Here is a 21,296-nt window from a genome sequence, read left to right as displayed (position 1 = left end):
CTCCTGTTTTAGTCCAGCTTGAGATTAAATTTATTTCTGAGAAAGATCACCCAGTAAGGTTTTTGGGCTTTGTAGGGAGTATATTTTACTTTTTTAATGTCCTTTTGCTGATTTCCAGCCCTCAGCTGAGTAGCCTGGGAGAAGAATCCCTGTTTAATGAATCGTATCCAAAATTCGCAGCTATATCATATGTCGTAATGCAAGCAATGCCTTATTTTTCTTTCAGAAACGCCTTCAACCCTAAATTCTTGTTGTCTAATTTGTGTCCCATCAGCGCATCGGGGCCGCGCCGGTAGCAGCTGTGTTCCCGGTCGGTGTCCGCAGAGGGACAGGCGATGTTGCTGAGAATAATAGGAAGCATTTGTCATTAATAATAGTTTCCTTCTTTTTCTTTTGGCTGCAAACAGACTCGTAACCCTGCCGTTTTTTCCGCCCCATCGGTAACGTGGGTCACTAAGCAGCATCTCTTGCCTAAAAGCCCCCGATGCTAAGTAAAACAGATGACATTTAATATCGGGTTTAAAAGTACAATTCCTTAAATTCCAATTGTTTTTGCGAGCACTCAGGAGCACTCAGACATTCAAGAGCAGGTGACGCCAACCTGAGCAGCGGGGCAGGCGACCCGCTCCCCCCAGCCCCGGCCTGAGGTGCCGTCTCGGGGAGGGGAATGGAGACGGATGCCGGTGCTGTAACCGTCCTATCCATCACTGTCAGCCCCTAGAACGGTAAAGCCAGACAAAGTCTTTTTCTTCCTTTTTGGCAGCAAAAATCCCTTCCCTTGTTCCCGCAGGTTTGTCTGGTGGCTTTGCTGACACCAGGGATCATTTTAGTTCTGTTTTTGGGAAGCGGCGCATCAAGATTTAGATTTTAAGAAAAGCCAGTCCCGAGAGTGAACCGGTATATTCAGAAAATCTATTTGAATTTACGAGGGTTTTGTTTGGTTTTTTGGTTAGTTTGGTTTTTTTTTTCACTTTTCACCTGAAAGCGCAGGTGCGAGTCTCGGCGTCCTTCTTATACCAGTTGCATCAGCGACTTTGTCTCTGCCTCCAGCCCTCCTCCTCTCCCCAGAGCCCCAAGCCTTACCTAGTTTAGCAGCTTTATCTTGTCCTCATCATATTAAAATAGGATTTTATGGCTGCTTGGAGCACTTGCAGTGAGCTCTGTGATGTGGAACGGGGCTGTGGAGTTGTGATCCCAGAGTTTATTAAGCTTTTGTATAAGTCTCTTATGAACGCCAAAGGTATAAGCTGGTTAAGAGAATGGTGAGGCAAATTAATGAAAGGGAAAGGTCTGAGTCATATATTAAGCACGGTTTGAAGGTGGTGCAGATGATTTGCCCTATGTCAGAGCATATACAGTGCATATCACAAGAAAATATGTTTATATACACAATAGATAACAATTGTGGAGGTGAAAAAGATGATGGCTTGGGCTTAAAACAAGACACCAGTAAATTAATTCTTCAGACTTCTGGGTTCATCAAATCTTTCCCGATTTATAAGTAAGTTATCCCATCAGCACAAAAAGGGAATGGCAGCCTACGGTTTGGCACCAGGCACATGCAAGCCCGGCTGGTGCTCGAGAGAAGCACGAGGCCGTGATGGGACCCCTTGCTTGCACCATAAATGCCCCCCTCCATAAGAAAGTGCTTGTCTCGCATGTTCAAAACACTGAATATACAGTTTATTAATTTTATGACCTTCAGAGAGAAAGCTTTCGGAGGACTGGGGAGAAGTAGTAAATTAAATAAACATTAAAAGCCAAATCTTGCATGTCTCAGTCATATGAACAGTCCCATATACGTCAGCAGCGTTTTTGGTGTGAAAGAGGCAAGAAAGAGTGGAGCTGCAAGGTTGTAAAACTCCTATAAGGTTGCCTGCGATGAGAGAAACCTGGGAAAAACACGAGCTATTTTCCTGTGACGTTATGCCCCCGGAGAGACCGCGGTGCTGGAGCCTCCGGCTGGACAAAGCCCTTGAGGAGACGTGAGGCACCGATCCTGCACGTAGAGGTGGACGTCCCCTTTGCTTTCCCAGCACAAAGCGGTTTCCCAAGACGTGTGGTAGAGATTTGAACGTCTTTTGGTGCAGGTTTACAATGATGGGTGCGTGTGGATGGCACAGCCGACGCCCAGGGAAGGGCAAGAGTCATTTTTAAAACATCTGTTTCTGGCCAGGTATTAGTTGTAACTCTTGTTCTTATTGCCTGACTTTACATAGCTCTTTTGTTATGCAGTCAAGAGGGATTCTCCCACCTCCCTTTTAAACCTGAAGTGAAATAAGGCATAGAGGTTGAATGAATTGCCCAGAAAGACACAGTAGGACACATCTAATTATGACTCAATTTAGGAGCGAGTTCTGGCTCCAGCCCAACGAGCCGACTTGAAAAGAGAAAAAAAAAAGCAAAAACAATTCTGGAGAGGGGAAAAAACAACGAACACAAATATTTCTGTGAACCTGTAAATAGAGGAGGTGATGCTTGTGTTTAGAATAGGCATTTGCTTTTTAAAATGGGTTTGCTGCCTTCCAGAATACGCCTGTAACCCAAGATTTAACGGTGCGTGCAATGTGCTTTTTGTAATTGCTACGTGCCTTGCAACCCACTTCCCCGCTCGGCTCTTTTTCGGACCTCCTGGTGCTGGTATATATATATTTTTCCATATCTCGTGTACCTCAGAGGTAATGGGAATCAAATGTAACAACCCAAATTTGGAGATTGCGAGCGAGAAAGCAAAAAGAAAGGGGGCTGCTCTCGCTCCTACAAAAGTGTTTCCCATCTACGTAACCGGTTCCAGCAGTGGTTGAGGCAGATTGTTTTTACAATACTTAGATCATAAAATAAGCAGTTCCATAATCTCCAAAGTCTTTTAACTGCTGCTTTATGAGAAATTAAGAGAGCCGTAAAAATTATATTTAAAATTTCATTAAACTCCCCGTTTTTGTTCAGCCCACTCCTGGGGGCAGTCAATAAGAAACACAGATGTCTCCGCCGGTACGAGGGATCCCCCAGCCCGACACCCGAGCGTGCCAAAACGCACCGATACGGGTCCCGGCGCAGCCCTTCGCCACCCCCTCCTCGGCTGCGCTTTGTGGCTCCGAGGACTTTCTCACGCGGAAATCCCGTTATTTGTGTAAAGACGCCGGGCTTTGCCCACCGCGCCGGGGTCCTCCTCCCCCTCGAGCGCGGCCGTGCGGGCGGCTGCCCGACGTGCTTCCGACCTCCAGCCCAGCGGGGATTGGCGCGTGCGGCGCTAGAGGCGAGCGCGGCGCTTTTGAGGACAAACTGCCTGATTTTAGGTTATCGCGCTGTGTGTTGGCTGGTATCGATCCTGCCCACAACGCAGCCAGCAACAGCTCATATTTTGGGGGAGAAAAGGGGGTGTTGCAATGAACAGAGGGAAAGGTTAGAGCAGAGCGCATCAGCAGAGGAATCTCCGTGTCGCTGGTGCTGATCTCTGGGTGCACCTCGAATGCTGGGCTCAGGTTTGGGCCCCTCGGGACAAGAAGGGCCTGGAGGGGCTGGAGCGTGTCCAGAGAAGGGCAGCGGGGCTGGGGCAGGGTCTGGAGCACAAGTGTGCTGGGGGGCGGCTGAGGGGGCTGGGGGGGTTTAGCCTGGAGCAGAGGGGGCTGAGGGGAGCCCTTCTCGCTCTCTGCAGCTGCCTGAGAGGGGCTGGAGTGAGGGGGGGGTCGGTCTCTGCTCCCAAGTCACCAGTGACAGGACGAGAGGGAACGGCCTCAGGCTGCGTCAGGGGAGGGTTAGGTTGGATGTGAGGGAAAATGCCTTCCCTGCCAGAGCGGTCAGGCCCTGGCACAGGCTGCCCAGAGAGGTGGGGGAGTCACCGTCCCTGGGGGGGTTCAAACACCGTGCAGACGTGGCCCTTGGGGCCATGGTTTAGGAGACATGGTATTGTTGGGTTGGGGGTTGGACTTGATGATCCTAGAGGTCTTTTCCAACCTTAATGGTTCCATGATTCTGTGATTGCAACCTGGAGCAGGGCTGAGCAGCAAGAAAAACAGCAATTCTGGCAAAAGGGCGCTGAGTTTCGAGAGTGTGCGGGCCTACTTAGCGTACGGGCACGTGACTGAACCGGATCATGGATTTTGGCAGCTTAGAAAGCTGCTACCTGTTCACTGAAGTTCTGTCAGTGTCCTAGACTGTCCCAAATATAAGGTTGAGCACAGTTTGCGTGAGCTGCCTGCATGGCTGACGTGAAAGAACACCTTTTCATCGAGGAGCAAGCAGAGGCTGATGCCCCCAGCTCATCCCTGGGAACCTGCAGACCCTCTGTTTGCCCGGTGCTTTGCCCAGGCCTGCCTGTTGCCTGCGATGCCGGTGAGCTGCGCCGTTCCCTCGCAGGACGAGAGGAGCGGATCGCTTCCTTCCCGCCTCTTCACCCGTCAAAACTCAGCCTTCACTGGGAAACAAAACTTTGCGTTTTCATGCCGTTAAAATGGAGCGGGGTCGTTTGTACTGACAGCAGAGGTGTCTTCCGAGCGCTGCTGTATGCGCCTTCTGAAATGGGAAGGGTAAATTATTGGTGCGCCGGGTGACGGGGGCATGGAAGTGGGAGCCTCTGGTCCACGGCTGTGCCGCTTTCCTACACTTAGATTTATCCTCCCTTATTTCTCTCAGAATTTGTTCCCCTGGGCGTATCATTAATTTATTTAATGCTGCCTTCATTTCCTTCAGCTGACCTTTCTCAGAGGTTGCAAAGTACTCGCGGTGGCAAAGAAAGTGATGCCTGGTGAATTAGTGCGTATAAATATGCATGGAGGAGAAGCGCATGACTCCCCATCAATGAGCTATCAGAAACGCGCCCTTTTCATTTAGACGCTGACAGGACACACTTGGGCAATGCTCTCTACTTTAGCTCACTACTTAAGTGGTCTTCGCAAGTCTGGCTCGAGCAAATCCTGGGAGTTTGCATGACGTCAAAGAGAAATGAACTTCGCTCCAGCCATTTTACGTGGCCCCTAAACTGGCACCTCCTGCTTGCCTCTGCCGCCTCGAACCAGCAGCTGATTTTTGCCTTAGATTCACCCTTTGTCTGGCCTATAATCCGTCACCTGGTCTCCTTCGGTGTTTCAGCTTTAGTATTTCTCTCTCTGTTTTCCTTCTCCTTTGTAAACCTCTTGCTAATCCCATGCTATCATCTCAGCCTCTCCTGTCCTCTTGTCCCCAGCCTCTGCTGTCTGCTACAACATTTTGGATATCCTCCCTCTCCAACACCGTCCTGTGTCCTCTGTTACCAGGATACCCACCGATATTTATTTACCCATCCATCCTTTTAGTCCTTTGCAGCCCCAGGAAGAGAAGACACCTCTGTCCACACCTAATTTTGTTTAAGTAATTGGAAGAGCTCACAGTTCCTCATCTCTGCCCCCACCTTCCCGTCCCTCCCCCGCCCGTCATGGACACACACTGTCGATGCTGGTCGACCTTTGCAGCTCTCATGAGCTAATGGTGAGATACGTATGTTCCACTTTTCTTAGTATTAGTATTTTAATGCGGCTGAGAACTTCACATCTGCTGAGAGATGTCCATTGTCCATCTTGGGTTATGAGTTTGGGAACCTGTATAGATCTATAACTTAGTTCTGTAGACCTGTCCTACAGATCAGCAGGGACAAATATTCTCGGCATGTATCTCATACAATTTCCTTTGAAGAGCTTCCTTTTCTCCTACCAGAAAGCATCTAGTGGTCCAGCGGTGGGGATTTCCTCTCTGGGGCTGGGGCTGCTGCTCAGCCCTGTCAGCAGAGCATCACGGCCCCCTGGAACCACTGGTTTCTGTGGAACAACAGGACTCCAGGCTCATCTTTGTTCCATCAGAGGAACAAATGATAGAGAGGGGTAGACATTTTTATTAAATCTGACCCGGTTCAGTGTGTTTTGGATAACTCCGCCCTCTCCCTGCAGCTGTCTGGAGTTCCCCAGATGGGGATGAGCTTTGATAATTTGGCCTATAATGGGGAACAGCTTCAAAGCAGGGCTGTGTGGGAATGGTGTGGGTGAAGCGTAAGCTCAGTATGGAAATCAGGATCTTCTCTCTGTTCCTCTTGCCTCAATTCCTACCCATCATTTCTCACCTTTTTTCCCTCGTGAGCTTCTCCAGAGTCCACGCGGAGATTTGTTCTTCTGCATGAGTATCCTCAAGGTGTCATTTTGTGCCTCTGGGTAAGGTGCAAGAGGTCCTGTCCCTTGGCTTTCCCAAGATACTCTTCCAAGGGTTTGTCTAAGGAAGGTGACTTTGAGACCTACATTCTTCACTGAGCAATACTGAGGTGGTTGTTTGCCCAAACACCAAATCTTGTTCGCGACTGATGCGACCTCAAGCGGATCGCCTGGGTTTCCCTCGCCAAGAGCTCCTGTAATCTCGATCCCGCAGGTCTGCTGTCCTGAATTCTGGCGGTGTCGTGCAATTTCGAGAAAATCTTACCCTCAAAATGGTGTTTTGGAGGAACGAAGTCGCCAGCTGTGTTTATTTGAACTGCACAATACGTGTAAGGCTGCCCCTGTGTGCGTAGCCATCCGCAGTATACAAAAAGAGATTCCCCCGTTCTGTATAATTAATTTACAGTGGATGTCTCTTTTCTGATGTGCTTTTGAACTCTTTATTCTTTGTTCATTGTAAAGGGCTTAACGGTTCCTGTTCCTTGATTCTTTCATCGGTGAAATGTTTTGGAAGAGAGGTTAGAGTCCCCCTGTGACCTGCCCTGGGTGGCCCAAGCCTGTAGACCTTGCAAAGACATTACTTTTTTGGCCTGAACACAAGTCTCTCAAACCTTTAGCCTGGCTAAATGCTTTGTACAAACAGCCGCATACTGATCTGCTCTATTCTCTTGTGATTTTCTGCTCAAGGGGCTGTACTGTAGGTGGCTTGCTATGTTTGCCACTTGCCTTGGTAGTGGAGACAGTGCAATAAACGAATCCGACAGTACTGAGGCCAACACTGTGCTCGGTTGTTCCGAGAAAATTATCCTGAAATCTGGTTGAAGAGATTAAAACCAAGAAGAACTGGCTGTGTCTTTCCTCTAAAGCTCTGTTCTCTTCTTTGTTTCTTTTTTTCTTTAAGACTTTGTTCATTCCTCCTTCAAAATAAGTTTGTGGCATTGGTATGTAAAATGTGACCTACGATTACAGAAGGTACGGCTATTTTTATAACAACCGTGGGGTGAAGCATTGCATTCATTCCTCTTTGGGCTCCTTACAGCCAGGGGCTGTAGCAGCTTTCTTCTGGCATCTGAGCTGTACTCCTGCTCCCGTTTCTTCTGTAATACAAATAATATGATCTCATACTCCATTTCACTTCTTGAATGTGAAGTGCAGTGTTAATGCAGTAGGGGCTCCAATCTGTTCTTTTGATGAGAGTTACTGCTGAAGCAAGCGTTGGTTCAACGTGCTGCCGTCGTCATAATGTGCAGGGTTAAAGGGCTGGGTCGCTCCCTAACTCCCCCAGCCTTCCTCCCTGTGCTTCCTCGGGAAGAGGCAGCTGAAGGTGAGCTGCTGACTAGAAACCACGCCTTGGGATGAAATCTGTCGTGGGTTGCTCAGGAGCAGATGACAGTAGTGATAAATTCACAAGTCTCGTGAGAACATTCGAGACCCAGTCACAGGCGTTTTCTCATGAGGATTTGAAATTCATGCTTTTGGGAAGATCTTAAATTTCACGACTCCATGCGTGCTTCTAAATAGATTTCTAGCAGCTGTGAAGCCCTTAAATCCAAAATAGAAATTTTCTTTCATTGCAGTCCTTTCAGGGTTTCTGTTTTCCAGTGTTTCTCCAAATATAATTAGTTACATGATGTGACCCCATCCTTAAGAGGGTAGGATGTAGAGGTTCAGCCACTTTCTTGGGTACCTCAACCCCGGGACGTCTGCGACACTAAGCTGCCCCAGGCAGTTTCATCCCTCGAGAGGATGCTCAAACGCCATTTCTCGCACCTCCAAGTTTTTAGCGTCTCAGGTACGTGCTTTTCCAAAGTGGGGGTGTGTTAGGTTTGATGTGGTTTGGGGGATAATTTTTCCAGATGAGACAGTGGGGTGTACAGCGAATGTGTAAAGATGATTTATCCCTTGCAGATCAGAGTCAGAAAGCTTGTGTTAGTCCTCCCTTGCGTGTGTGAGCTGGCACAGGCAAGCTACAGTCAAATTTTATAGCAAACGTACATTAAAGTGCCTTTACGGTTAGAGTTAATTAAAACAGTTTTGGGGGGTTAAATGTAAACTCTCTTTGGACTATGTGCAGCCAGAATATTGCAGCATCGGTCAGTGGAACTGGCTGGAAGCTCCTTTCTCTGTCCTGTCCCCTCTGGTGAAGAAGTGGCAAGCGATGGGTCTCCTGGCTTTGATTCGTGCTATTCCCAACCCAAATCTAAATGCGAACAGTCACGCACATACTTTCTCTTTTTTATTATTTGTTTCTGGTAGTAACGTTGGATAAAACTAATGGTTTTACAGCCATGTTTGCTATTGTCCTGCAGCGGCTGTCACTTGAGTGATCACTGCAAAGATGAGTGATCGTTTCAATCTCAGAGCTCTTCTGGCATCTGAAAATATTAAAAAGCAAAGCCATGGATGTCTGAAAACGGCCTGCTCTGCCCCCGGAGGTACCTGTGTCTCTGTTGAAGGATGTTCTTCATCCCAAGGTTTTAATGGAAGGTGGAGCAAGAAAGCTGACAGATAACCCTCTCTGGTTTCCTCAAATAAGGCAGTTGAGGAACCGGGCTGAATCCCGATGTCTCATTCATTAGCCTGGTCTCGTTAGAGCCATGGGCTGCTATAAGAGGTCCTTAAAAATAGGACTGTGGTGGCATTTGCCATCACACCGTGATGACTTTTGTGTCATTTGCTTGAAAACGAGGTAACTTTTGGAAGAAGCAGCATTCAAGGAGAAGACCATCTGGCATGAAATGACTCTGCTTAGCGTTTAAGGACAGGACAGGCTTTGTCCACTAGTACCTCTGTCCAGTCATGGAGAAAGAAGGCAAAATCCTCCTTCCTTATTGCAGAGCCATCCTTAGTCCTCAGCTTTGTGCAGCTGCGGGAGCTGTTTTGGGGGTTCTCGTATGGTAAAAACCAGAATAGTTGGGCGAAAACGGGCCAAACATAACTTAAAAACCCGTAGGTTGGTGTGCATCTTCCCTTCCTTCTTGCTTTCTGCCATCACACTTGGTTGCATCTCAAGAAAACATTTCATTCCAGCATACAGCATCTTCAGTGTCTGCAGGAGCAACAAAATTCAGCCAAAGGCAGAAGCTCGCTCTTGTGTCTTTCGTGATGTTGAGTTGTGACTTCAGAAATCAAGTCCCCTCGGTGATGAGAAGTTGCAGGGAGAGCGGAGATAAAGCTGTTAATTCTGTGGCTAAAAGGGGTGAAATCAAGTGAAGTTGGGCAAAATCAACCTCAGGCATACCTTCAAAAGACATGCTTGAATATGTGCAGTCATTGGCTTCATGAGCGCTACCAAGTCAAAGCTGTTAAATGGCATGGAAGTGCTAAGGTCCTCTAACGTGGAGTCATTCAAGTCCCCCTCAGTGGTTTTAGGCTTGGTTTAAATAATGGATTAGAAGAAAAATAAATGACTTAAGTATGAAATTTTGAACAGATTACACTGGACGGAGGCAAATGTGGCCTTGGATATATTCTCTTGGCTTTAGAAGCCAATGTTATTCAGTTGTCAGATGTCTTCATCCAACATCAATAAATACGCCACATAATGGCCGCGATAGCTCCCATTTGGGGTGACTGTACGCTGGCAGTAGTGCGCCATACCAGATAATGCAAATAATCTGCTGCCGAATAATTAATGATGCGGCTGGGCATATTTTTTTGATGAATGCTTATGGGGCCTGGTGACAGGCGTGAAATTAGAAAATTCCTTCAGCGCCCTAAAATATAAATAGCTTTCGGAACTGAAAAGAGTTTCACAGCTGAAGATTTGATTGTGTTGAGAGGAAAAACTTTTCCACCCCCATCCCCCCCTTTCTTCTCGGCGAGTTGTTTGTCCATTCACAAAACAAATACTCTGAAGCCCAGTACGGCTCATGGGAATAAATTTCAGGTCGAATTAGTACAGTTTCCTTGCTGTCAGGACGGTGGAATTAATGGTGTTTTGATGACACGAATTTTGAAGGGCGAACAAAGACGCTGAAGGGAGGGAGACATGACTCCTTAGAAGCGCGGTCCTCCTCTCCCCCAGCCTCTCTTGTCTTCCCTGTCATCCGTCTGCCAATCTCCCTGTCCATGGTTAGTTAAAGGCGCTTTTTATCCTCTTTTCTTTCCCACAGAGTTTGCCAGATCCGGCCCAGTGCCTGGGTTCCAAGGGGACACGCTGCAGTTGGCCTTCATCGACTTGAGACAAGTAAGTCTTTGTGTTTTTGTTTTTTGTTTTTCTTTTAAGATGTGTGACTGAAGACCATCAGGTCTTAAGGAAAGGGAGAGGAGGGGAAACGGCGTCGGTGATTTACGCCAGAGACCTATATTTCCCCCCCCCCCCCGCCTCCTCCTCCCTGCGCCTCGAAGCCACCTCCTTATTGAGCGCTCCGGGGTCCTGGAGATGGTGGAGGTGAAAAGGGCTGATGGTACGGGGGCGAGAAAGAAAGCCATGCCTGACCCTGGCCGATGGGGTCCATTGTGCTCCCGTTGGCTTCTGCAGACGCGGCAAAAAGATAACTCGGCGACTCTCCCGGCTGACGCCAAGCAGGTGGTGCTAACAGAGAGAGCAGTGATGCAGAGACCGCCCGCCTCGAGGACTTTTGTTCACAGATAATGCCCGCAGAGGCGTTTTGCGAGGGCGAAGGAATTTGCATTCGGGCTTGTGTGGGGAGGGTATGAGTGTGTGCGCGCCCGTTTGTGTCCGTCTTTGGCTCGGCTCCCCCCTCCCCAGTCCCCTCTTCCGCAGATGGTCCCCGGCCATGAATGACAAAGTGGCTGTTGGGGAAGATGATTGGGGAAGGCTCCACCCATCGGTGCCCACCTCTCAAGGGGGCCCCGTCAGAGCCAAGTTGACCGTAGCAGGTACTGAGGCATTTGTGGGGCTTGGCAAGCCGATTTAGGGAAAAGGGCCATTCTAGCGAGTCATTTGTTTGGGGTAGAAATGGGCATTATTGATATCCTAGGCTGGGGGGAAAAGTGAGGTGGTCCTGTCATCTCTTGGCACTGAAGATGGATGGGTTGGATAGAAAGTCTGAATGAAGTAAGACTCAATGACTGATGCTTCTCTCCTATTAAAACAATCTTTTTTTGTCTGTTAAACCCCCCTGGCTTTGTCCCTCCTGCCATCATGATGCAGTGCCTCTTGTTTTCAGGGTTGACGTAGTTTGCATTCTGAAAACTTTCGGGTGCCGAGGGTATTTCTTAAATCTGCATAATCCCTTGTATCGATGATCTCCTTACCACTGGGACTCCGATTCATGCTGGAGCCGCTTTTAACCCGTAAGGGTTTGAGAACTTCTCCGAATCCAATTGATGTGCAGGGAGCAATCTGTCATCCCACGACACTTCTGCGGAGGAGCAATAAGTTTAATAACATTGAGATGCTGCGCGTTTGCTTTTCGGACTTGGGCCTGCGAGCACCTGACAAATTTGTTTGCAAAATGGTCAAAATAGGTCAAAATGGAAAACGGGAAAGGTGTGTGTTATCACTGGTACGCGTTGACGCTTTTATCTTCATTAGCTTCTTGGCACTTTATTGACTGCGGTACGCAACGCGCTCACAGCCTCCTGGGTATAAGGAAATGTGGAGGCTTTGGTCCTTTTCCAAGCACGAAGACTTGAATGCAGGGATTTTGAAGAGGAAAGCTGTGGCTGTTTGAAGAATGAAATGCCTTAAAAACGCTCAGCGAGGTTCAGCTGGTCTGAGCCAGTGCATTAGCAGGGAAATGTTTGTACGGTTCATAAGTGCAAAGCGCAGCCAAATGAATTCAGCTCGGGTGAGGAGAAAGCTGAACAGTAGCCCTCTACACTCCTTCCTCCTCTGTCAAACGGTCATCTTTGTACATGGCATTTTCTTCTTTGTTCTGGAAGGTAGTCCCAACTATTTTTCTTGCATTTGAAAATAAGAGCTTTTCTGAGTTTTGTGAGCAGAAAGGGGAGATGCTCTGGCCTGTTGAGTTTCAGGTGAGGACAGGCAGTCCTAGATCTTCTGGATAACAGGGATGCTTGTCGGTGCCAAGTATCGTATGGGTAATGGACAACGCCTCATTGCTCCAAGTAGAGAAGAGTCCACCTATCACCGGCTTATTGAGATTAGCAGCAACGTGCAACGATGAGATAGCTCCCAGCTGCCTTGATCCAGTCGATGGCCTAATCCCGTGACATGTAATGTGGCACCAAACTCCGTCTGTTTGAAGCTCCGGGGGCTGCCCTGGGGCCATCCGATGCTCCCACCACCGTGGTGCTTCTTGTTGGACTGCGGCTCCAGCTGCAGGGCCCGGGAGCAGGGGATAGCTGCGAGGGTGGATGGATGAAGGTACGGGGGAGAGAGGTCTTCAGTTTGTTCTTCAACTTGTTTTTAATTTGTTCTTTTTGGACGTTGCGTTCTTTCTCTTTTAAGCTGCTAAATGTTAACACAATATTGACTTAAAGCTGTGAACCTGAAAGTGTTTGTGTTTCTGGCTGTTTTCCTTTGCCCAGGAAGGAGCGCCGGTGTAGCTGGTGAAAGGGTGTTTCCAACCTGAAATCCAGACAGGCCTCTCAAAAGGTTAAAAGTAATTTCTAGGTTTAGATTTCAGGTAGGTTTATACTTACCATGGAGCTGTCCTGTCAGTTAGTGTGGCTTTGCACGAGCAGGCAGAAGCGGTCTGGCTTGGTTATGTAGGGAGGAAAAATGACTGGGCAAAAAATGCACCAAGCAAGTGGGGAGATCAAAGAGATTTCCCCCTCCCTTCCCAAGATATTTCAGTGCTGGCTGTTGCAGAGCAGTTGTAGATGAGAGAAAATTTTCAAAGTCACGTGGGATGATTAAGTTTAAGGGAATGACCAAAATTAATCCTTAGTACAATACGATATAACATGGTAGAAGAATGTAGTGATTTGGTTTGTGTCTTTAACAGAGATCCTCGTAGTGGGAAATATGGCCTGTAAAACTGGCATTGTCCAGGAGTATCAGAGTTCCTCCTTGTTCAGTGCAGCAGACTCAAGGGTAGGATCCCTCCGTACATTGGAAGCCTGATTTTCCCCTTGTGCTCAAGGAATTTGGGAGCAATTCTGTTTCCGTATGGTAAAAAGAGTCAAGCACAGTCATTTAAAAAAGGACTTTTCTTCCCATCCTGGGACAATTCTAAATCTCTAAATACCTTTAATGAAGTGATAAAGTAAATCGAGTCGCATCTCACATCCTTCTGTAGAGCCTTTTTGTAACAGGGGTCTGACAGCGGTACTCAAATATTTAAGGCTTTATGAGGAAGCAATAGTTGCTTTTTTCCCCTTGAAGTTTAAACTTTGCTCTTACGCACTCAGTGCTGTATGTTAGAAATGTGAAATCAATTCAGTTTCATAAATAACCTTGCTGAAATATGAAAGGCTCCTAAATAATTTAGTCCTCTGCATCTTTCTTTCAAAAGTGACTTAGGCGCTTCTGTCCCAATACCATTGAATGTCCAAAGTCCACTGAAGATCTCCAGGAGCTTTCGATCAGCCCCGAGCCTGCGCGTGCAATAAGTTCACTGTTCTCTCCGCAGCTTCTGGCCAGCTGGAAATGTTTTAGCTTTTCATTTTCGTGGGTTTATTATAAGAAAGTTAGTTGAAGAGGAAGGTTTTATGTTTGTCTGTGAAGTCGCTGCAATTCACAGCCATGCTGATCTCTCCTAGAAGCCAGATCGACCCTCGTGGCTGCCCGCCAAGGAAAATCTGTCTCCAGCACTCAAAGAATTTCACTCTGGGCTCTAGCGAGGGAACGTCCTCGATGGATTAGAGCTCCTTACTCTAGGTCTCTTCGTCTGTCCAGCGAATCGTAAATCCTGTGTGTTGAATTTCCTCTGCAAGTGCAAACTTCAGCGTTGAGGGAGATTTAGAGAAAGGCAGGCGGGATCTCGTCTTGCTGGAGGCACGCAGGCATGCGAGGGATGAGGGCACGGAGGTTCCACTCCTCTGCTCCATCATTTTTCTGTTTTACTTTATGACTATAACCTGACGGTGGTTATGAATTTGAGCGTCAGCTCTCCAAAGCCCCTCGGTGAGGCTGAGACAGGCAAGCGCTATCGCTGAGCTTGGAACAGCTCTCCTGCGTGCCGCTTGTACAATAGCAAACACTTGGCGCGTCTTTTTACTGTGTTCGAAAGCCACTTGTGGTTATTGTGGGTTCATGTTGGGTGCCGGCCAGCTGGGTAATGAGAGGTCTCCCTCTGATGCATTAATTTTTCCCTGTTACCTCTGATAAAGATGCTTAGTAGAAGAGTGTTCCCCTCAGGAGCACAATTCCCTTCCCTCCCTGCTCTGCACCCTGTTCTTCCCTTCATCACGTTTCCTATCTCTTCTGCATTGTTTGCGTAATTGCTGGAGGTTTTGGTATTTTTTTTTCCATTTAGAAGACAAGATACAAAGTTAGGCAGGAGCTTTTAGCCGTATGAAATGTGCAGTTGTTCTTTGTCTCCGTCTTAATTTCCCCCAGTGACTTCTGAACTCTCTGGCCCCTTTGGCCATACTTGGTCGGTGGGCTTCAAAGGTGTAACAGCCCTACACGTTCTTCTGAAAATAGGAGCCAAGATAGAGGAGAAAAGCTGCAGTGTGAGCTCATCCCTTAGACTCAGCCTTGAGAGAAACCCATGGGGAAACTTGGATTTCTTGGTTCTTTGCTTGGTTTTAAGGAACAACCTGCTCCGTTGTCGGGAATGGCAAACTGTGAGGTTACGGTGAGAGATACAGTAATGCTGGCATTCGTGGATATCCAGCTTAGCTTCCTATCGAAACAGCAGACGGTAAATAAGGTTTTTAAACTCTATCTGATTTGGTTGTTGGCTGCTTCAAAGGCACTTGGAGTCTTGGACTTGTGCAAGGTGAACCTGTACCAGGTGAGACATAACTGTCTCCTGCTGCTACCATGCGGTCCAGGGCTTCCACACCCAGCTCCAGGCACGGTGGCTGAGGGGAAGCCCTTGCAAATTTGGGCGAAAGGGCCAAGGCCCCATAGGTCTGTGCTTAGACGTGACACTGCAAGGCTCTGGCCACCTCTCTACTCTGTTACCTGAGGCAGTTCGATGGCAGGAGGGAGGAGACAGTCCCTCTGGGAGCCCCGAGGCAGCATCCAGGAGAGCATGCAGGTTCGTTCCCACCAGGCAAGAAGCCCTGTGTTGTTTTGTTTTTTTTTGAACTTGTTTTCATATTTTGCAGTTAAAAGTGGTTTCTCTGCCCTGCAAAGCCTAATGAGATATCTGAGGAGCAATGTGAAAACAAGATGTTGGGTTGAGCCTGCTGAGAGAGTGCCATGAGCGTGCAGTGGCGTGGAGAGGCTCGTTGGGTGTGAAACTGGTTTGGCGTATTTTTCCCCACTAGTTTTGCTGATAGATGCAACAGAAGTTGAAAATCGAATTAGAGGGAGGATCGATTAAGTGAACTATCCCGGCGAGATGTCTTCTCTTCACATGTACTTGCTTGCGTCTTTGGAGCACAGGTTTCTGTTGTAAGAGAAGTTGCAGGGAGAGTACCTGCCACGTGGGTTACTGGAAGCAGTAAGGCAGAGGTGAGAAGGTGACTCACGGGTTTCAGCTCATCTGCCTTCCTTGCCAGTTGCTCTTTTCCATCCCCAAACTGTTCTCCAGACTGCCATCCCCCTGGCCCACTACCTCGCCCATCTTTGGCCTCGCAGCTCAGCTGGTTCTCCCGAGCGCCCGTTGCACTGCTCCCGCCGAAGGCTGCAACGTGGGGGATCCTGTACTCTGGTTTTTTTGGGAAGCACCCTCGTACGTTTTGGTTTCTGGCCGTCTTTAGTGTTTAATGCCCTTTGCGAGAGGATTTTTCCCATAGGAAGGCAGCATTTACATTTTATATCTCACTTAACTTACATTCTCTCCTCTCCTTTACCTGCATCCCTTTACTCCTGTGTTTACCCTGTATTCTGTCCTTGCTTAGTAGTGCTTGCTTTAATTATTTAATCATTTAGGTGGCCTCTGCTGCATTCTCCTCTCTTGCTCAGCAATCTGAAGCCCTTCGCTGGCTCTCGGGGCGGTCCTGCATGCCCTGCCCGCAGCTGCCTCCCAAGCGGTGTCAAGCGAAATGTTGAATTTTGCTAATCTTTCATTGCAAATGCCATCTTCTTGTGCGCTAGGGAAGCAAGAGGTGTGAAGACACGTGTTCCATTTGCAGCCTTAATTCTCGGTTACCCAGCAATGATGGGTTTGAGCCAGTTTTATCATTACCCTTAAATACAGAGTTTTGCTGTTAAGATCGTATCTCCGGGATGTTAATTTTGTTGCTCCTCTCTGAGTTCCTTCCGCTGATTGGTATCTTTTGGATAATGCAGCCACAATAACTAATCATGTTCGTTATGGGCCAACGAATAACGGCCCATTTTGCTGGTTCTTGCACAAACGCGAAGACTAGAAGAGTCTAAACAGAAGATGGAGCCCAGAAAAGGCAGGCCAAACGTGTCTGACTTACAGCCGAACCCATTACTGCCAATTAAATGGCATTTTGTTTCCTCACACCCGTGAGTGTGATGGGTGCTTTTCTAGGCATCCAGAAGCCGTAGCCACATCGGCTTCCCAGAAGTGGGGATATCATCGCCTTCATCGTCTGTCGCACCTCTCTACTTCCATAGACCCAAATTGTGTCGGTTTTTCTAAATGCCAGATTGCCTGGGGAAGCCGATTTCAAAGCTGTAGTCTGGTGTTAATTTATGGTGGCCCTCAGCGGCGTCTGGGCCACTCCAGCATCATGCTGAGTTTCCTCTCAAAAGTTATCTGCATGGGGTAATACAATAATTTTGTAACAACAAAAAAGGACTCGTGCATTAGCTTTCTTGCTCACGAAAAGCCTGGATTTGTTTTCTAAATCCCTAGTTGGAATGAAATTACCTTTGAAAGTGTTTGCTGTAATCACCTGGTGGAAAGTAACTGTGTAGACTTACAGATGTATTAAGGCCCGTTTAAAACCTTATGAATTTCATGTACTCTTATCGTATGAGTCGTCCGCCCTTTGGGAGGTGGGGCTGGCCAAACCCTTCGGCTCGGGTTAGAAACCTGCTGTGGTGAGAACACGGTACCTGCTTCACCTGTGAGCAAGGTGTGCCCAAGGCCCTCGGCATCTGGAGATCACAGGAGATGTTGGCACCTATTTCCCTCTCACCCCTTGTGCTTCAAATGCCCTTTCGATTTCCATTAGTCAGGGTATTTAGGTGTCTCCATCCACCTGTCACCCGCCCCACGACTCCCTAGGAAACTCGGAAGAGGTGATAAAATAGAAAGATGAGATGGAGGGACTGACTTATAAAAAAAGCCAATAGAAAATAACAAATAAAACCCACAGATGTTTAACGAGGGGCCTTTTTTGCCTTATTTCATGCTCTTAATACCGCCTGATCCTTTTGCCTTGATGTGAGCACCATCCATCTTAACCCCTGTTGGTAACGTCAGAGCAAGGTGCTTTCTCTTCTCTGGAAACCAACTGGCCCTTGATTAAAAGCTGTCACAGAGCGGTTATGACACATCTAAGCAGTAGCAAGAGATGGTTTGCAAGCTGTGTTGGAACCTCCTAAAGGCCAGGCTGGACTCCCATGCGTGGGTGTGCTGCTCCCGGCACCCCGCACCTGTGGTGGCACTCAGCCTCCCCAGAGCACTCGTCGGGAAAGGTGCTCCGTGTCGGAGACCCGTGGACGACAGATAGAGGCATTTTTTTCTCCACTCCGATGCACTTTAATGCGAATGCCCATGGAGATGTGCTCGGGCATGGATTGTGGGGCAGGCATTGCCCAGGGAGCCGTGCAGGGGTCCCCCGGGCTGCGGCTAACCCAGTGCACCAGGACGGGTGTTCCAGGGGCTTGGCCAAACCACTGTTTCTTGCTTGTTAAGCTCAGGGTACGTTTTGGGGTTGTTTTTTTTCTCTTTTTAGTGCCCCAAAAACCAACAGTATTTGAAAAAGGCACATTAAGTAGTTTGTTTATTTTTAAATCAGTGTTAACTGCCTGACTCACAAAGGAAGGACGCTTCAAAGTTTGTGCTGAAAATCCAAGCTGCTGCTTGCTGTGCTCTGCAGAAAGGGGATGGGGAGAGGCAAAGACACAGAGGCGTGAGCTCAGAGCGGATTTAGAGCCTTAACTCTGATTTTTCTTGCTTTGGTGGGTTTAAGCTAGTCTTAGAGTTACTTTAAACATAGCCTTTTGTAGTTCAATTATATTAAAATCACAGAGATGCCTAGTCCATTTGGCTGCTCGGACTTGCTCAGAATCCATCGCTCTTGATCCAGGAAGGATGTTTTGGCACGGTGAGGAATTAAAAGTGCCCGGGCACTCCCCGGAGCCTTCAAACAAAAAAAAAAATCAAGAGTGCAAACATATTCTGTTAGCACTTCTCTTACATGGAGAGCGCGGCCTGGGTTTCTTCCATTAGGGCATGGCAATGGAAATTGTGGAGCCTGTCGACACTTTGCAGGCTGGAACAATAAAAACAAACAAACAATCAAATCCTCTTTCCTTCGGAGATTTTTGGGCTAGACAAAAGAAATAAAGGCAGGAAATGAGGAATTTGGATGCGAGGAATAGAGTTCTCTACCTCGTGGTTGGGTGTTAAATTCCTCGAGATGTCATGTAAACAGTGCACCGGGCTTATTTAGATGTTGAAATCAGAAGATGGTGGGGTGGGAGATACTTCTCCTCACCTTTGTCGGTGCTTTAGGCCGAGCCTTAGGGTTTGCTCAGGAATGACTGGGCTTTTCACGCTGTGGCCACCCCCAGGTCTGGGGTTTGGTCTCACACACTCCACGCTGCTGTGTTCATCTGCTGAAGTTAACACAGAAATCAATTTTTCTTTCCAAGGCTGGGTGCTGAGAGCGATTCAGTAAAACATTATACGATCACTTGTTATTCCTTTCTCTTGTTTTCATTTACATTTTATGGTAAAACAAGCAGTGCAGCCGCTCAGATGGGACTCCATGAAGAAGCTCAGCAAAAGGGCACCTTGCACTGGGGTGGGAATACCATTTTGGTTGGGTTTTATTCCTCTGAGACTCGCTGTCTCCTCCTGACCATCCTCAGCTCTGGCTGCCTGTGGTCCGTCCACCCTGGAGCAGGTTGCTGTGACTTCAGGCGTCTGCCCCAGGGCGTGAACAGCAGGAGCTGGCCCATGCTGGTGGGGGGAGAGGTCTCCTCCCCACTGTGCCCTCTAATTGCAGGGGGCTGTGAGACAGTCATCCGACCGGGGAAACGGACACCGCTGGAGTTATAAGGCCCACTTTCACCTTTAACCTGCTGATTGAGGCAGGATTGATGGGGAATAGAGAGGGCCAGAGGTGGTTGCCCTTCACCTCAACATCCCCGCCTGTGAAACCAGATCCGCTCCGGCGATCTGTGCAGGCTTGGGAGCTGTCTCTCTCGAGCTGGTGAGGAAGAGCCGTCCATAAAGAAGCCTTTATGAGGCTGCCATTCATGACATCCTAGCTTCACCTTGTGCGACATGGGAGCCCCCGAGAACTCCTGTTGCTGCTGTGAACGTGAAGAGTCGCTCGGCTCAGCTGCTGGGTCTCCCTGGAACGCGTCAGCTGGACCTCGGTGGGTGGTAGAGTCAGGTTTGCAGAGCAGCCTTGTCTTTGAAGCTGTAGAGAAACAGTATCCTGATGCATCCGGGTAATTCTTCTCCTTGGGATCTCTCGAGGGCAGCTGGATCACTGGGTCGTCGCTTCAGAGCAAGGAAATGTTAGCTCTTGGAAAAGCCTATTGTGATATTTGGCCAGTCAAGCAGACACTGTTCTGAAATAACACGCGCAAGTCAAAAAGGCACCAGTGGCCTGGCACGGTGGAAATCTGGGGAGAGTACGCAAGACAGGACCACTGGTGCTTTTATCCATCAAGGTGACTTCACTTGCAAGGCGGCTGGTCGAGAAGCCTTCGGTACCACGTTTCCTTCAGGAATGAGCTATTCATTGCCTCTGAGAGAGCCGGTCCCGGAGCAGGCTCTTGTCAGACTCCCCCATTGATTTTTTTCCATTTGATTTACAGAGTACACATATTGACTAGCATTTATGTAGTGCCATTCACGTGAATTAAGAGGTTAATAAATGAGGTGAGGTTTGTGAGGAAAGGCGGGTGACTCTGATGTGTGAGAGCCCTGTGAAGGAGAGAAGGCAGAGGAGAGGAAACTTGGCCTACTCATGCTTCGAGCTGAAGCAGTGGAGAGCAGGTGCAGGAATGACCGTGGTACTGGAGCTTTGGAAGAAACCAGCAGAGAGGAGATGTGTCGTCCGAATAAGTTGGGAGCCGGGATCTCAGGCCTGTGCTTTAAGATGACTTTAATATTATATTTCAGCCAACGATTCCTTCATGAAGCGTGGTCACTTGGCGTTAACGTACTGCGCATCTCGCACAAAAGCATCGGTCTTCTGCAGCTGTCATTTCTATTGATGACTTGACAGCAAGGTGGCACTATAAAGCAAGGAACATTACAGTATCATTTATTTCAACTTTTCTATTAGTGTCCCCCCCCCAATCCCGTGATAAAAATAGTAATTTCCATTCCTATACGTTCCGTTGGTTCCGGGACATGTGTGTTTTTAAACACAACGGAATGGTTGTTGCTGTTCGATCTATAGATGGGGTATTTTCTAGGTTGGTTCTGTTAGGAGAGTTTACAGATTGATCTGATGATAGTGGGAAGTTTTGTGCTCTTGATCTAAACAGGTGCTTCGTTGTTTAAGTATAGTTTTCCTCTAGAATAGGAGGGGAGTGGTAGAGGTGTCTAAATGTGGATGTCTACTGCTGTCGTAGAAGCCCAGAGGTATCCTAGATGTCCACGAGAGACAGGTAGATGGGACGCAGGCATTGTGCCTTGCTGGGGAAGCAGCTGGTGGATGCCTAAAATGGCACCAGATTCCTCTCTATAGGACCTGAACGGCTTTGTGTGGGTGATGGTTGCTTTATTAGATGTACGTCAGCATCTGTAGTAGTGACAAAATCAAGCTGCAAGGTAACAGCTCTGCTACTAGTAGAAGTAACGGAAGATGAGGTGGGTTTTGTTCTAGCCCACGGCTGGTTGTGTTCAAGGTGTCTGTGCTAATGCAGCTTCAGTTTCTATCCTTAAATGTACCTATGAGCTTCAGGGAGCCAGGGGTTGGGAACATGGTCTCCAAAAGGCAGTTCTTTTGGAGGACAAG

At 48.1% G+C, this 21,296-nt stretch overlaps 1 protein-coding gene across 3 annotated transcripts in view; it reads left to right on the top strand.

The window, feature by feature from the left end:
- EXOC6B (exocyst complex component 6B) overlaps positions 1 to 21,296 on the top strand; it is a 313,474-nt gene that overhangs the window by 226,827 nt on the left and 65,351 nt on the right. For all 3 annotated transcript variants that reach the window (XM_064448801.1, XM_064448800.1, XM_064448799.1), the window contains one exon: positions 10,289 to 10,362. In XM_064448801.1, the coding sequence (XP_064304871.1) occupies positions 10,289 to 10,362 (74 nt within the window). The remainder of the gene's footprint in view (positions 1 to 10,288; positions 10,363 to 21,296) is intronic.

This window comes from Phalacrocorax carbo, chromosome 4 (genome assembly GCF_963921805.1).
Source record: "Phalacrocorax carbo chromosome 4, bPhaCar2.1, whole genome shotgun sequence".
NCBI lineage: Eukaryota > Metazoa > Chordata > Aves > Suliformes > Phalacrocoracidae > Phalacrocorax > Phalacrocorax carbo.
The sequence above is the reverse complement of the archived record's forward strand: the minus strand, read 5'-3'. Positions and strand labels throughout refer to the sequence as shown.